General features: G+C 32.4%; 1 protein-coding gene across 1 annotated transcript in view; it reads right to left on the bottom strand.

Moving 5' to 3' along the window:
• Positions 1-4,331: 4,331 nt before the first annotated feature.
• Positions 4,332-18,345, bottom strand: part of LOC124369135 (cysteine-rich with EGF-like domain protein 2) — a 33,386-nt gene continuing 19,372 nt past the window's right edge. The window contains exons 6-7 of the mRNA XM_046826907.1: positions 7,036-7,131; positions 4,332-4,816 (exon numbers count right to left, since the gene is read on the bottom strand). Coding sequence (XP_046682863.1) covers positions 4,602-4,816; positions 7,036-7,131 — 311 coding nt within the window. The 3' untranslated portion in view covers positions 4,332-4,601. The remainder of the gene's footprint in view (positions 4,817-7,035; positions 7,132-18,345) is intronic.

The raw sequence follows: 18,345 nt of genomic DNA, 5'->3' as shown, positions 1-18,345 counted from the left end.
TTAATGAATGATTGTTATTACATTATGGTGTACTACAATTTTAATGTTATCTGACTCAGGAATGCTTTACAAAATAAATGTTTGACATAGGTTTTAATACTGTTAATTAGTTTATAGTAAATTTATTCATAGCTGAAAATGTTAATACTGTTATTTATATTAGAGCTTATTTATTTGTTAGCAAATCTTTTTAGCTGGAATCTTGTCTTGTTAAATCTATTACTACTAACGATGGGAGACCGAAGAAAGGGAAATTACTGACTATGTCATCTGTCTTACCAGCATAGCTGGATCTTGTAAGATGTAATATGACAAACATTCATTCGTTCATTCATTTACTTCAGAGTATATGTCAAACCCTGGCGTGTCTTAAATGTTATATGTTGTTAATTTATAAGTATATTTATAATGTTTATCACTTTATGTTTAGGAACCTTAGCATTGGCCGACGAGTATGTATTTTAGAGTGTCTAAGAAAAGTACATTTATTTATTTCTATGTGGTTATTAGTACCAAAAGTTCATATATTTTGAAAGTGTGTGATAAATTTGAGAAAAATAATTAAACACTGTACTGTTGCTGCTGCAATATGATGTTATTAATTGGTGGCCTAATATCTAAAATCTTCCTAACTTTATGATTTAAATTATATAATTTGATTTAGGTACTGGTATCCGTCTTTATTTTATCCAAAATTCAACGCTCTCGTGTATATTAGTAACAAATTACACTTTCTCACTTTAATAATTTTATGTATAAACAAATTCTGTGTTTAGAGCAGAGACAGATGACAGAACAGACTAGAATGTGTCACGTTGAGTCTAATTAATTCTACTTAGTGATATATTTTAAAGCCGTCCTATCTACCTCTTCCTGCCAGAGTATCTTTCCTTGTTTGCTACCCTGGACCGTTTCGAAACAAGGTCACACTCTATTTCTACAATATCTCTTTAAGACCACTAAGAGCCCGGACTTCTACTAGTATACCCACGACCATCTCTGAGCGGACTGAGGCATGGGTGTTACAATAGTGTACACAGAACATGACCTATTCCTCAAAACTGAACAATTTTTACTCAAATTTGGAGTGGGGATAACTATGTGCATACTCCATTTTCATTAATAAACTTGCAACAGCAAGGAAGAACAGAATTTCATGCCTTTCCATTCCTACAGTGTCAAGTCATAGACAAGGTTATACTGACACGTCTTGTACAGCATTTGGAGATACATCACAATCTACCAGAGAAACAACATGGTTTTATATCTGGAAGATCAACCACTAGTGCCCTCATAGATCTGGTCCAACACTTTGTAGACAACCTTGAGTAAGGATAAACAGTTTGTAGTGTTTTCCTAGACCTGAGCAAAGCCTTTAAATGTCTTAATCACAGATTAATATTGCCAAACCTTAGCTTATTAGACATCAAGGCCACAGTAGTAAAGTGGTTTAAAAGCTGCTTGCAGGGAAGAAAGAATGTAGTGGAGATCAAAGAAGTTTTTGAAGGAGGTATTAAAGTTGGAAGTTCTAAGCCTATGGAGATTAAAAGAGGTGTTCCTCAAGGATATGTTTTGGGCCAGTACTGTTTGAGCTTTTTATTGGAGACCTTCAAGAGCATCTAAGGGGGTGTTGCTATCCAGTACCACGTGTTAATGATAAAGTCCTCATCACAAACAACAAATTGGTTTAGGCAATGGAAATTGACACATACACATCAATAACTAGAGCTCAGCAATATTGCCTGAACAACGATTTGGGCTTCAACGCATCCAAAAAGAAATTAACTATTTGGGGATGACTTAAAAATTACATATCTTCGCCATTAGATTTGGAATGAGTACACTCTGTAAAACATTTGGGTGTTACAATTGACAATCATCTCTCATGGAATCAACATGTAGATGTATTGTGTTCAAAACTCTGTGCAGCACTTTTTGTTTTAAAGACTCAAACTCATTAGCACTCTAGAAGCTACCAGAATAGCTTACTTTGTACTATTTTAGAATCACATTCAACATTTTTTGTCTTTAAAACATGTAGTGAAATAAGTTTTTGATTAGTTTAATTTTCAACAGAATACATAAAGCAAAATAAAGAAGAAAAAAAAAGGTACAGGTATGTAAGAATGTATATGCATGTATAGTATGACATGATTCTTTGAAAATCACTAAACACACCCCACATTTTATAAAGAGACAAGTCATTTGGAGCCAAGGCTAAAAGGGTTAAAATAACGTGTACATCCTGATCACACACGAATTTAAGTCATATTAAAGTAAGTCATCTTTGGAACTGTGACTGACTTGTCTAAAATGTTCTTCCTTGTAGTCCAATTTACATTTCACAGAATAAATTTAACCCATTTTAGTGCAATAGTGTTCTGCTTATATTATACACTGTACGATTCAAAACATATTGAGCATTCATAAAGTTTTCCTTCATATATTATTATTTACATTAGATTTCTGGCTACACTAGACATAAGGGTTGCTGCAACAGTGACACCACTAGTATGCCAACCACCACTGTGCCAGTCTATTTCTATATTCTTCACTGCAGTGAAGGGAGTTTCTATAAATTACCTCCTTGCAACCAGGGGAGCATTATTGGTGCCAAAGAAGTGAGTTGCAATCTGTCGTGAGTTGGCGCATACCAAGTTTTGTGTTGTGTGTCCATAGAGATCACTGGTTGGGACATCTCTTCAACAATAAAACAAATTGTAATTTACAAAAAATTAGATATACGGAACAATACAGTGGAAAAATCAAAGCTGCTTATGAAGTTTCTCACTTTTACTGTTACACGAGAAATAATGACAGATAAACGTAACAGTATTCTACTGTACACGATGATTGGTTTGTTAATATGACTACTACGATTGAACTATACCTGGAAAGGATAACAGTTAAATGTAATTGCTTCGACTGCACATGCTTATCAACTGCATACTTCTATGGATCCCGCAATTTCTTTACTAACCTAACAGCCAATACAACTGTTCATTAAAATCATCTAAAAGCGTGCCTACTATATAGTTTGAAGCTAATATAAAATTAATTTCAATATACAAAACAAGAAATAAAACAAACATAAAGAAAAGGTGTTTTATTTACATAATTACAACAAATAATAACAAAACAATCATATTTAAAATATATTGAATCAATAAATAAATCATTCTTTTTTATTAAGAAGAAGAAATCAAGCAATTAACCATGATTTGAATGTCTGAATGGATGAACTGTGCTACTGGCCATTTCTCATAAACTAACAACTTAACACTAATAGTACAAAAAATAACCAATAATTTTGTGTAGTGATTCAAATATATTATTACACATAATAATTATTAACTACATACTTATCCATAGAGTTCACAACAAATATGATTGAGATGTATGTGCACTTATGCACATGCACATTTGTGTGAGATAAGGGTAAACAGCATAAATTATATAGTTAATAATTTTGGATTTCACCTTTTGAAACTAAAAATTCAAATTCATAAATTAAATTTAAATATTATTTTTACCAATGGCACCCTTCCTTCAAAATTTTCCTGTATCATCATTTGCATTATGTAGATAATAAAGGAAAATTTATCATTAAATGGAATGTAGTTTCATGTCTATCTGAATAACTCAACCGTAACCACTCAGTAACAGGTATAATAGCAATAACAACTGTTACACAGTGATAGGAACACAGAATACACTTATTGTGAGTTAAGGTAACAGGATAGTTTTGGACATTTGTTCAGTGATTCAAGAAATCAGTAACATTTCAAGACCTACAATGTGATCTGTTCCTCAGATGAACAACTAACCTAACATATAATTACAATCTAGGTTAAAATAAGTTAATCATACCATTGTGACACACATAAGTCAAGAATCACAACAAAAATGTTTTGTGTCAACTCCATGCACACTATCTCTAAAACAAACACTAATTATTAAAACCTGAACTAGAGAATACAGGTCAATAGGTCTGCATAAAATAACCAACCACTGACTACCAAAAAAATCCTGTTACCTTCAAAATCCTACCATTGTCAAAAACAAACATTAAACAAAGAATATTGTGAGTGATAGAACAGTACATCAAACTGCACAATGCATAGAGGATGTACGATTAAAATTGGTTCGGTAGATATGACAATAGATTAATGATTACGTAGTTAACCAAAATGAAGGATTAATTATAGCCAAGCTATAGTTGTGGATATCCCACAAACTATAATTACATAAATGAACTTTCAAAAAAATACAATCACATATATTTCTTGTCAGAAGAGATATTGGTATACATGAACAGATTAAAGAATTAGTTCAAAGTGAAACTAAATTTATTAAAATCCTGCACAGTTACAAATAAACAAACAAAAGCTGAAATAATGAACCAACAGATAAGTATTTGATACTACAATTATTGGTTATACTATTTACATGCATACATAAAACGTGTTTTTGCAACATTCTAAAAAAGTAAATGTATCAAATATGAGTAGGCCATTTCTTAAATTATGCAGAAGTCTTCTTTTCAAAATACAACACATTTGAGTTTTAAAGTATTTTTAGGATGGTTTAACACCCAATTATTAGCTTTTAAAATATTTTAAAACAGTAGAGAGGAAATTGTTGTTTTGAAGGGTACCGAGCATGTACTCTGATGCTGTGACATAGAGAGCTACACACAAGCCCACCCCACTTGCAAGAACAGGGCTGTTGTGGAAGATTATGCAGGTTGCCACACAGAGACCTAGGTATGTCAGGTATCTTGTTGTATCTGAGTATGATCCATCACCGCTAGAATCTGTTAAAAAGTACATGTATTAATATTTTGTGTTTATTCCTTCAATAATTTTTAATTTTAATCAAAAGAAACAATTTGTTATCAAAAGTTGTATAAATTTGAATTACAAGGGCTGTCCAGAAAGTAACAAGACGTTTTAAAACAAAACATTTACAAAATGAAGGAAAAACTTGTGTTAAATACTTTTTACAAATACAGTAAAAGCTCCATCCTTAGATATTTTTCAATGTAATCCCAATTCCAGTAATTGAGACACTTGTGATAACATGACACAAGTCCTTCGATTCCAACTTTCTTTACCACTATTTAATACAGACATGAAGTTCATCATCACTTTTAAAGCACTGTGTTGAAAGCGAGATCTTGCTGGAGATAGGTGTTAGTCACTTGGTGCTAGATCTAGCCTGTATGGAGGATGCTCGAAATGACCCATCCAAAATCACACAAGAGCTCTCAAGTATGATTGATTTTTTGTGAATTAGCATTGTCATGAAGAAGCAAAAGTTTTGAGTTCAGTTTCCCTGACTCTTGTTTTGTATCAATCGCTGTACCTTTCTACAATTATTGTCAAGCCTCGATCAAAGAAATCAACCAGAATCACATTTTTACTGTCTCAAAAAAACAGTTTCAATGATGAAACATGGCTGACCTAGTATAGTGATATTTCCTTGGTTTATTGGGAGAATATGTGAGTTACCATTCAATTAGACTACCTCTTTGTATCACAATTAACATGCTTCACCCATGTTTAAACACCAGTTATGCTACAATTGACTAGTTCATTACCATTTTTATCGTAGTCTTCAATCGATACAGGAAGCCTTTGTTTAGAAATTTGTTAGCGCGCATATTAACTAGTCACAGAAAGAAAAGTGGGAGAGACAGGCCACCTGCCACCACAGTTCGATGCATACTGAGCGCAGGAATCTTGTTACCCCAAGATGGCAGCACTAGTAGCACCCACTGCCGAGCTAGTTACTAGAGTCTGTTACTTTTTGTGCAACTAATCTACTAACTCAGATCCATTTAAAAATATTTCTGATGGGCAGAATAACGTGATTTGGAAAATGTCGGACTTTACTTTCTTTGTAGATATAAAGAATCTACTGTTGCCAAAACCATTATGGTACATTTATTTTTCTTTACTACTTGTAAACTTAAGATACTGTGGAACTTTTGCAAATTTAACCTTTATGACATTTTTAATGAGAGCTTTGGATGTTGGTTTGTGATTGATTCTAGTTTTAAGCCGTTGTCTCAATTTTGAAGCCAGTTAATCCTTTATATCCTCAATGTTATGTGTTATATGTTATGTATCAAATTTAATTATTAAAAAAGAAATAACCATGATCTACAATGACAAAAATACAGAGTAATAAATTTATGCTACTGAAAAAAAGAGTAATTTTTTAATCATGATGATACAAAAATTGTTTTTTTTTTAAATAATTTTTACAATTCCAGGATTGATCTGATTAGCATTATCGTTTCATGCAAAGAAACATTCACACGATGGTCTAACCAGAACTTGGAATATTTTGAATGAATAAATACATTATTTTATTGAGTTGAAATTTGGACCTCATTGCCCATTCTTACACTTAACCTCATTACTTTACACTGTATATAAGTTTTGTGTCTAATCTTTACAAATAGTATGTCTAAAAACACTAAAAAAATATTCTAGTTAAACACTTGTCAAAACCTTAAACAACACTAATTGTTTATAAATTGCTACTAATAGTCTAAATGCAGCTTAACCTAAAACTTATAACATCCAATACAGTGTGATCTTTCCAGATGTTATACAATACACATTTATGTAAATTTTAAGGTTTTTCCTGTAGAAAGCAAAAAATATTGTTATCTGACTTTTAGAATACTTTCATCGACATAGTACATACATAAGCTTACTGTATAAAACTATTTTAAAGAAATTGTTGTAATTTATGTCAAAAAATATCAAAATTAGCCACTAGTTTCAGAAAAGTTTGTCTTACATGTAAATTGAGTGTTTATTTTCAAACAATGTATGGTAGTAAACTATTAACATTTGATAACTATTCTTATTAATTATTAAATGCATTTTTTTCACAACTGATTGTTTTCTTTTTTGTGTCTCTATTGTAAAGGAACACCCTAAACATGAAATCTTGTCTAGCATTTTTTATTATTATTATTATTTATGTATTATTATGTATTGCCTGCAAGAGACTTACCAATACACATGTTGTCCTTGAGTAGGAAGCCATTGGCACATTCATCGCACATGTCTGGTCCATCCCCTGAACATCCCTCACAGGACGGGTCACACGCTGTACAACAGTTTTTTCAGAATCAGAATTATTTTATTGTCATTAAGCTTAATTACAGCAATAGACAAAGTCAGCTTATTCATTTATGTATATACAGATAAGTTAATAAATAAAACACATACTATATCACGAATAAATAAAACAAATACAAACAAACAATTACGGTTTATAATTTAACAAATAAATGGGACACACAACGAATATTAATTTTAAAAGCATAAACATGTAATATCGCTGCTTAAGAAATCTGAGACTGAGTAATAAACATTATTCTTGAACCAGTTCTCTAATACTCTCTTAACCCTTTGAACCCCAGGCGACGAAATATCGTCGCCGAGAAGATATGCGAAGATCCCCGCGGCGACGATGTATCGTCGCCAATGAAGTTGCGAGAATCCCCGGGCGACGTAATATCGTCGCCATGGTATATGCGTTTAATACATATTTATTTGAAATCGTAAAATACTTATTTTATGAGTATTAATACATATTTATATGTATTTTATTAAAATACTAATTTTTTTTATTTATTTATTTACTAATTTATTTATTTAGGTAATATCAGTGATTTTTGTGTTGTACGCCTAGAGGTTTTTACAAGTCACATACTTTTATATAAAAATTCAAAAAAAGTTTATTTTTAGAGATATCAATATAATTTTTTTTGTACATACACAAAACTAAATTTAGAAAAATAAAATGTGGGTGCCCATAGTAAAAATATTTCTTATTTTTTAATTTAAAAAATCTTAAAATCAATTTTTTTGCCTAAAAATCTATATACATATATTTTAAAATTATTTTAATGCTGTTAAACATTTTTTTTATACTTCAGACTAATCTTTTTCTGTGTATACAATTTCATTCTGGACATTTTGGTGTGTAATACAAGACAATAGCATAAAAAATAGCAAAAGTATTAATTTTTTACAAACAGTATGCAAAACAGCTGTTTTTGCTCCGGGGATTCTCGGTAGTTCTTAGGTCAAATGATTTTGGTACGTTTTTTCCACCATCAATATTTTGGTCTGGGGTTCAAAGGGTTAAAATTGTTTAAAGGTACAATCCATGCATTTTGTGGTAATTTGTTAAACAGTTTAATTTTCATAAACATATGGCTACCTCTAGTTTTTTCTAATCTTACTTGAGGAAGATCTAAAAAATACTTCCTCCTCGTATCATACCCATGTACTTGTTCCCTAATTGTAAAGCTGGGGAGGACTTCTTTTACACTTACTAAACAACAGTAAATATAAAGATTTGGCAGTGTCATAATTTTATACTCTCTAAATAGAGGAACACAAGTTTCTCTGTCTGATACATTTTTTATTGACCTAACCGCTTTTTTTTTCCATATGAATGCTCTTTGTGCACTAGTACTTGTTTCCCCATAAAGTTACACCATATCTTAATTGCGATTGAAAAAGGGCATTATAAACTAATAACAATGTTTCAATAGATACATAATTTCTTAACTTTCTTAGAAGATAAACTATTCTAGATAGTTTTTTACAAAGGTAATCAATATGATAGGCCCAATCCAACTTACTGTCCAAACAAATTCCTAATAATTTAGCAGTTGAAGTACTCTCTTCTAATTAGTTTTAGCCGTGATAATAAATGTTCTGTTACAGAGGGTTCAAAAGATAATTTTTTAGAATTTGGAGAGCTAACAAAGGCCAAAATGAAGGAAATGAACTAGACATCCCACCACCCCAAGTTGTAACTAATACAAAGGCTCAAAAATCAAGAAAACTGTCAATTTTTCACCAAAATATTGACAGACTTGGCAATAAAATTGATCGGCTTGCTCATTTTTTACATACTTCTAACCCGGGCATTTTAGTAATAAGTGAACACGGACTAAACTGTGAAACAATTAAAATTGGAAAAATTCCAAATTATTCTCTAATAACTTCTTTCAATAGAGAACACCATATAAAAGGAGGAATTGCTATCTATAGAAATAACATGATTGGTTATGAAGTCAAAAGTCTCAACTTAGAGAACCTAAGTATTGAACTAACATGTGAAGTCGCTGCTGTGAAACTCCAGATAACCAGGAAACGGCATTTGTATATTCTTGGTGCTTACCGTCCACCTAAAGCATCTCTCAGCCAGGCTAAGGAAACAATTCCTGAAAGCTCAGGATCGTTATTTGTCAACCAACAGCCAAGAAGACAAAGAAAGGGCCTCAGCAAAGAAGAAGACATATGACCTTAAGTTGAAAGAAGTAAAAAAAACAAACAAATGAAGCACATATTAACCAAGCCTCTAATAAAAGCAAAGCAATCTGGGAAACAATAAATAAAGTAAGACCTTCGAAAGAATCACCTCAAGAGGAGGAATGGCAGATTAACACTGGCTTGGAAACAGTCTCCGACATTGGTGAGGTGGCAAATATTTTCAATGAATATTTCGCTACAATAGCAGAGAAAACTTTAAAGAAAAATAACAGTTACCAACAAAGGACAACACTTAATAGCCTACCTGACCTTACAGCTAACACTGTTTCATCCTTTCAACCTGCAAATGTTGACGAAGTACTTAACACAATTAACAAATTGAAATCTTCTACGTCTTCTGGAATAGATGAAGTTTCAGCTAATTTCCTAAAATCTTGCAGACTGGAACTCTGCCATCCTCTTTCCGATGTTATCAATAAATCAATGAGCCAAGGGGTATTTCCTTCTAAATTAAAACTCTCAAAGGTGTTTCCTCTACACAAACAAGGAAGCAAATATGAGATTCAAAACTACAGGCCAATTTCTTTAGTTCCAACAGTTTCAAAGGTTTTGGAGAAAATAGTTTTGAGCAGATTAATGGATCATCTTAACACAAACCACTTAATTCCTGACAGACAACACGGCTTTCTAGCGGGGAAATCAACCATTGACAGACCTAATCGAACACATAATTGACAATATTGACGCAGGCAACACAGTCACCAGCACCTTTCTTGATCTCAGCAAAGCTTTTGATTGTTTAGATCACGGCCTACTTTTAAGCAAGTTGAGCTCATTGGGCATAAAGCACTCTGTTTTGAATTGGTTTGGCAGCTACTTAACAGGACGAAAACAAATAGTATCCATCAAGCATACTCTAAATGGAAAAACAGAAACTGGAATATTTCCCCCTCTACCCATAACCAGAGGTGTGCCCCAAGGATCTGTAATGGGCCCAGTACTGTTTCTTTTATTTATATCAGATCTTCCATCCCATATAAACCACTTTAGTTATCCTGTCATATATGCTGATGACACAGTTCTTGTATCTAGCAACAAATTAATAGAGCAACTTGAAATAAGCACCTTCATATCTGTTAATATGGCTCAACAGTACTGTCTGAACAATGATCTGGTTTTCAACGAGTGCAAAACAAAACAGTTAATTTTAGGAAGACATGACGATGCAGTTTGCGAAACTCCAGGGTTGGAACGTGTCTTATCAACTAAACACCTTGGTGTCACTCTAGATGAAAAACTGTCTTGGAGCCACCACATTGACGAGATGTGCCACCAACTTAGCTCGGCTATTTTTGCCATAAAAAGAGTGAAAGCTACAAGTACATTTGAGGCAACAAGGATCACTTATTTTGCACTCTTTGAATCAAAGATCAGATATGGCATAATCTTATGGGGAAACAGTTCATGCAGTAATTTAAATAGGATTTTGGTCCTTCAAAAAAGAGCCCTTAGAACAATGGCTAGCCTTCAACCCCTTGACAGCTGTCGTGAAGTCTTTAAGAACTTTAATATTTTAACTGTGACATCCCTGTATATTTTAGAAGTTGTTTTACTTGCCTGCAGACTCAAGTTACCAAAAAACAAAGACATACATGGGCGACAAACTCGCCATGCCGACGATTTCATCCTTCAACCCCACCGGACTGCCTTGTTTGAAAAAAAGCCTTCATATGCAGGGGCAAAACTATTTAATGTTCTACCTGACGAGTTGAAGACTCAAGATTCAGCTACAATGAGAAGACAACTTCGAGAGTGGCTAATCAATAAATCAATTTACACAATGGACGAGTTCATGACACATGCTGGAGGGACTCCTCAGCATTGATTACAAAATACCGGAAGAAACACTTTGTAAACCATCTTATTCTGGTTTCTATTCTACCTGTCTTTCTTACTGTAACTTGACGCTTATTCTGTTCTTTATGATTATGATTAAAGTATTATTGATTGATTGATTGATTAATAATAGATTGTTTAAAGAAAAAACTATTTTCTCCGTCTTATTACTATTTACAACAAGTGAGTTTGCTTCAAACCATTCTAATGCCATTTTTAATGTTTGATTTTCTTTGTCCATTAATTCATCTAAATGTTTTGTGCTGTTAACACTTTGTACCCTGGGCCCTTAATACATGTTTCGGCGTGGCTCCCTGGGGGTTTTATGATGCTTTAAAAAAATTCTGTGTTATTACAGTAATTATGTTATAAACTCATACTATATATCTTTTTAAAGATAGAGATACATACTTTTTTTAAATGTATACAAATATAAAGTTTATTTTCAAAATAAAATTATTCTATAATATTGAATGTTATGTAAAAAATACAAAACAATTTTTTGCTACATAGCTTGTTAGTTCAGGTAATTCGCCTTAGAGTGGTAATTTTTAAAGCACAATTGTCTGAATCAAATACAGGATCTCTCAAATTTTCGTTTAGATTGTTCATAAAATCAATATTTGGTCCTAGGTGTGTATCAAAATCATCGTCAATTTCCGACTCGCAGTCAAACAAAAGATTGCAAATTGCATCACTTTTGATTTCATCACCCATATTATTTAAACTCGAAAATAATAAGTAAATAATATGAAAGAAACTCAACGGAAAGTCGAGAAGAAAGAACAAAGCCAGTGTAAATACAAAACAAAACACACGGATAACCTCACATTGCTTGCATTTGCCTTTACTTCATTCAGTAAGAAACTAAAGTTCTGACTATTTACAAACAGTTAAATTCACATTTAAGATAACATTTGCTTCAGTATTTGTCGGCAAGATTTGTAGAAAACTTAGTAAGACATCACTAAGACTCACAACACAACAACACACAACGTAAAACACTACAAAGCAAACTGACAGTACCGACGATCAGCCGCGGCGCCTACGATCAGCTGTCTAGACTCGCTTGTAGTATGACGAAAAATATACGTATTTCATTACTAAAACGTGACCCAGGGATCTCAAAACCAACAAATACGAACTTAGACAACCAATGAACATAATCAAAATGTTTGAATCCAAAAATAAGATGACTGAGCTAAATAATACAATTAAATAACACGACCCGAGCTATACTCGGGCGCCGGTAGCAGGCGCTGCCGACGCGGCCCGACCTATACTCGGGCTCAGGGTACAAAGTGTTAATCAGAGTAGTATCGTCAGCATATAACACTGACTTACATGTCACATTGAATGAGAAATCATTGACTACCATTACAAATAAAAAAGGACCTAAGATCGAGCCTTGAGGCACACCTCTGGTAATATTCTTAAAGCTAGATTTATCATTACATTGTACAACCATCTGTTTTCTGTCATTCAGATATGACCTTAGTAAATTAAGCTCATTATTTCTAATTCCATAACTGTGAAACTTATCCACTAAAATTTGGTGATCTATACAATCAAAGGCTTTAGTTAAGTCAATTAACATAGCAGATGTTGTCACACGCTCTTCAAAACTCATTAGAATATTATCAATTACAGTCTCTACTGCTTTGATTGTACTTCCCCCTGGAATAAACCCAAATTGTTCTTGACAGTATACATTATTTTGGACAAAGTAAAAAATGAAGTTGCTGTTTAATGTTTAATTCAAATATTTTACCAAGTATAGGTATTAAGGAGATTGGGCGTTAACTTGAGGGATTTGATTTGTCCCCTTTCTTGAATATTGGACACACTCTAGTTAGCTTTAATGCCTTGAGAAAAATCCCTTGCTCCAACATCTTATTAAATAACCATGTAAGAGGTGTTACTATTCCTTCAATAACATTTTTGATGGTTTTATTGGAGAATCCATATATATCTACACTACTTGAATTACTTAATCTAGAGACACAGTTTAAAACTTCTTCTGCTTTAATCTCATGCCAATTAAAAGTTAGGTTTGTATCAATATTTTTATGTATAATATACTTATTAACTATGTTTAAAGTTTTATTATCAGGTACACTTTTACTCTTATTAAGATAAGAGTAAAATTTAACTATTTTAACTACTTACAATATTAACAAAATAATCATTAAAGGTACTAGAATCTATAATACACTCTGAACTCTGGGTTGTTGAATTAGACTCTTTTTTTAAATTATCTCCCAAGCAGTTTTACACTTATTACTAGAGTTTGCTATGTAACATTCATTCTCCAACCGTTTGGCTTGATCTATTCGTATTTTATACAATCTTTTTGCTTTGATGTAATCTTTTTTGTAGTCTGGTTCCTGGGCTGTACCTTTGCTAATTTTATATCTATCGTAGAGGGCTAATTTGTACTCATTGATTTGTTTCAGCTCAGTTGTGAGCCATTATAATTTTACCTTCTTTTGCTTATCCTTAACCTTAACATCTTTAACTTTACAATTTTTCTCAAAAGAAATCGTCAACAACTCCATAAAATAATCAAAGGCTTGTTCTACATCATTAAAACAGTTTAAAATACTCCAGTTTGTTTGAACTAAGTCATATTTAAAATTACAAATTGCTCTATCACTCATATCTCTAATACATTTTTTTCAAATTTAGGCTTATTTTTACATATATACACGTCGAAAAATTGAGCAAATACACCAGAATGATCAGATAAATGTGGTTCTATAACATTACAACTAGTTTTATTTCTACTGATTGAAGTTACAATGTTGTCTAGGCAAGCCTCGCCCCTAGTTGGCTTATTGTTTAACAAATACATGTTATGTGATCTTAAAATATTTAAAAACCACTTCACTTCTGGTTTATTTTGTTGTACATTAATATTGAAGTCTGAAGAAATTATATACTGTAAATTATTGTATTTGTCATGTAAAAATAATAAAAATAAATCAAGAGTATTTAAAAACTGTGGTACATTAGAGTCTGGCGTACGATATAGAGTGACAGTTATAACTAGTTGTAACTTAAGTTTAGGCAAGAGAATACCTGCTACCTCAAAAAGGCCTGTTACACAAAAAGGTCTTAAATCAATTGTTTTAAATTCAATTTCTGGCTTAATATAAATAGAACATCCACCACCTCTTTTAGATAGATTATTCCTAGTAAAGGAATTAGCTAAAATAAAATTATTTGGAATATACAAAGAAACTTCCTCGTCAAACAGCCAATGTTCATTCACCATGAAAATGTCACAATAAAAATAATTCAAAAATAAGTTTATTAAGTTTAATTTATTTCTAATTGACTGGGTGTTTAAATGTAAAATACTAAGAGGTGATGTTTGTAAGTTTGTTACATTATCTGGGCTGTTGATGCTTCCCGGTAGTTTCCCATAGAGGCCTCCAAGTTTCCTGCCAATTCCACGCCAAGCGAAGAGGGCTGCTGCAGTTCAACGTTGCCCTGTTCAGGGTGCTTCATGCCTTCATGTCTCTTCAGTGAAGAACCCTGAAGTTCTGCACCGTCCTGTTCTGTGTACTTCTCAGATAGTTCCTCTTCATTAAGGCTCAGCTCCATATTGACCAGAGCTTGGCTTTGTGCATTACTGCCCATCTTGTTTATTGCTTTTGATATTTTTTCTGCTAGCCAAACTTTCGCCCTGTAGTTGCAGTGCATACCCTGCCGGGTGTGAAAATGCCTTTGTGCCTCACTTGCTTTTACCAGCGTGATGTTTGGATGCTGTCGACAAAGTTCTTCCAAAGAAATGTTTGTGTTTTCCTAACCTCTTTATTTACACACGACTATGATTTCAGATCGTACCTATTTGGTAGGTCCACAAGTACAATATTTGTATGTTGATATTTGTTTAACGTACGAGTTAACCCCTCAAGGGCTTCACTAGCCTCATTTCTGGCCACATCGTTTGTACCACATATTAGGATTAAGACATCATTCTTTTTCAAATTTATTGTCTCTAAGTTTGTATCATTTAATATATCCTTGGTTCGACCTCTAGGCCTAACAAAACCACATGCATTATTCGACTTGCGCTTTTGGTTAATATGATATGCCAGGTCACGCCCATGGCTGTCGCCATAGATGTAGTATTCGGATTGTGAAACTTCTTTATCGCCCACATCATCTTCTTCCTCCCCCTCGTCAGCCACAGCCAAGGGTGAAAACCCATTTGTGCACTGTAAACCTTGAGGTGACTGTGGATGCTTGGGCCAGCCAGCTCCTCTTCTACATTGTGCTATCCAAGGGGATGATGAACCTGAAAGGTCCACATTGGAATGTGATTGTTGTATGGCTGGGAAGCAACTCAAGCAGGTTCTCTTAGATGTTTGTATTTCTTGAATTTTATTTTCCAAACACCTGATTTCTTCCTGTAGGATTTTAGATGCTGTTCTTAAATTTTCACTTTCCAGCTTTTCCTTTTTTAATTCCTCCAGAATAATCTGCGTCTGATAGTCCTGTTGTGTCGTGGGATGTTTTTTTTTCTGTTCATTTAATTCTTTTAACTTGTTTCGCAATTCCCCATTTATCTTTTTTAGCTGTTTATTTTCTTTTCTTAATTCGTTTTCTGTTTCCTCTTCAATAATTGAGATGAGGTTCTCATTATCTTCTTTTTCATTTTTAAGTTTTTTTCTAAAGATTGTATTTGGCTTATTAGTTCTTTTTCTCTTTTATCAAATGATTTTTTTTGTGTGATTCAATGGTTTCTTCATCATGTCGTATCTTATCTTCGAGTTCTAATACATAGAGAGAGCTATTGTTCTTCGCTATAATATGTAGTTCTTGTTTAAGTTCCTCATTTTCATGTATGATAGATATGTTAATCTCGTCGGCAAGAGAGGGAGAATTTACTTGATCAAAATTTTCTTCATTATTTTTAATTAATACAACTTTAGGGATTTCATTTGTTTGCATGTTATCTTGACAAGTTATACATTTCCACTCTCCCACGAAATCCTCCTTTTTCATAGTTTTCACATTGGATAAGGTCAAACTTACGCATTTAAAATGAAACCATTTGCTGCATAGGCCAGTACATAAGATTGCTGATGACCTTACATTAATTTCACAAATTCCACAAGGAAATTTTAACATATTATTTGTGTGTTCCAAATGTGTGTCTTAAAAACTTTTGTACAAATAGTCAAATTTGTTTACAACAACAAAATAAAGCTTTAAATTAAAGCAAATTTATTTTTCAGTGGAGCAAAAGGATTACACTCCTAGAGGGAATTGAACCAGGTATCTCCCAATTAGAAGTACAGTACTTAACCTTCTGAGCTATAGTAGTTGTTGTCAGGGCAGCAGATAAAGCCAGATAAGCTGTATCAGTACCAGCTGTTTGGTGTCCAGATAACCTGCTTACACTGGAAAAACCCCAGTCCTATCTTATAAAAATTGAAAAAGTCAGAATCAGTTGTTGGTTGTTAAATAGGGTTTCTTCCTTCAAATATATTCAAATAGCCAAAATTGAACTATAAAGTATGATTTTACTTAAAATACCTGCTACAAAAATATGCTGCAGAAAGGTTAGTTTTAGGTTGTAACTTTAAATATTTGATGATTTAAATAATTTGACTTAAAAAACAGAAACTATTTGTTCACCACTTTAACACTGTCCCGATATACAATTTTACCAAAAATCTTGACAGAATTCACTATAAAAAGTTTAAACACTTTCAAATGAACTAGTTAAAAACACCTATGAACACCTCAACATATACCAACATATATTTGGTTTGTTTGTATATATATATATATATATATATATATATATATATATATATATATAAAACTGGTAAGTTCAATAAGAGAAAAACACATAAAAATCAAAAATCTAAGCAAGATGGAAGGTATCTTTTACTAAACATATAAATCAATTACCCAAAATGAAGTCTATTACTCAGTGTTTGAGAAATTGATCTAAACATATGAAGATTACAAAAACATACTTTGCATCAATTTAATTTTCCCATATTTTTAATCCATCTATACTATTAAATAAAACCCTAAGAGTGTATTTAATTTTAATTAAGATACATTTACTCAACACTTTAAGTCAAAACCACCACCTTGTACGAGATTTATTTGGCACTATTTTTAATCAGATAATTTTTTCAGCCGTATTTGAGCATCAGACAGACATTGTCATGACAAATGTTTGTGAGAGCCAATGCCCAGCAACAGTTAATCCAAGTGTATGAGTTGTAGTATAATGCATAAAATTCAATGAAAACACTAAAAACTCTATAAAATTACTATAAGATTCCAGTGCTCAAGGTGTTGACAGAATAAAGTTTTGCGATTTTCTTTACTTACTATTTATTCTATTCAATCATTACACCTACACTACAAGTATTTATACAATATATTAAAAACTGATATTGAAGAATTATTTCAATTTAATTTTTACTTTAAATTATGCAAAATTATGGAACACTGTTGCACATCTACTAAGACAACTCTGCAACAATATATCCCATATCCCTGGCCTCCAGAACATAATTTTTTCTGATTTCTGATATAACACTAACCCTTTCCAATCAGATTATCTTTTATTTGTTTTCCCTTTCAGCACATAATCATTTCAGCATATTTCTAGTGAAAACCCAATTTTTAGAAAACTAGTGGTTATAAAAGTATATAAATTATTATATTTTACAAAAGTTTCTAATGTTTTTGATTTATTGCATCAAGCTTTGAAAAATTATATTAAAATTAATCTTGCACTTGAACAGGGTACTTGAATATCTTTAAAAAAATTTTCCAAAATGAAGACCAGGATTTTTTAGCAGGTTTTGCAGAAATACAATGATTCCCATACAACTCGTATCTTGGATGTTGTCCAACATCGCGATTTTCCATTCTACTTGTATGTCGGACGGCAACAATGTTTCTAATTGGTGCTGTGAGATCGCACGGCATTCTCTGGAACTAATATGTGACACCTAGAGACCAATTGTCATCTGCTGGTTTTTATTGCTTTTGTTGTAGTCGGTTTCCAAACCTATTTTCAGATACATTCATGTCAATAACTCAATTTGTCATTCCAAAGTAAATCTTTTCTTTCTGATTTCAAACTTAT

This window comes from Homalodisca vitripennis, chromosome X (genome assembly GCF_021130785.1).
Source record: "Homalodisca vitripennis isolate AUS2020 chromosome X, UT_GWSS_2.1, whole genome shotgun sequence".
NCBI lineage: Eukaryota > Metazoa > Arthropoda > Insecta > Hemiptera > Cicadellidae > Homalodisca > Homalodisca vitripennis.
The sequence above is the reverse complement of the archived record's forward strand: the minus strand, read 5'-3'. Positions and strand labels throughout refer to the sequence as shown.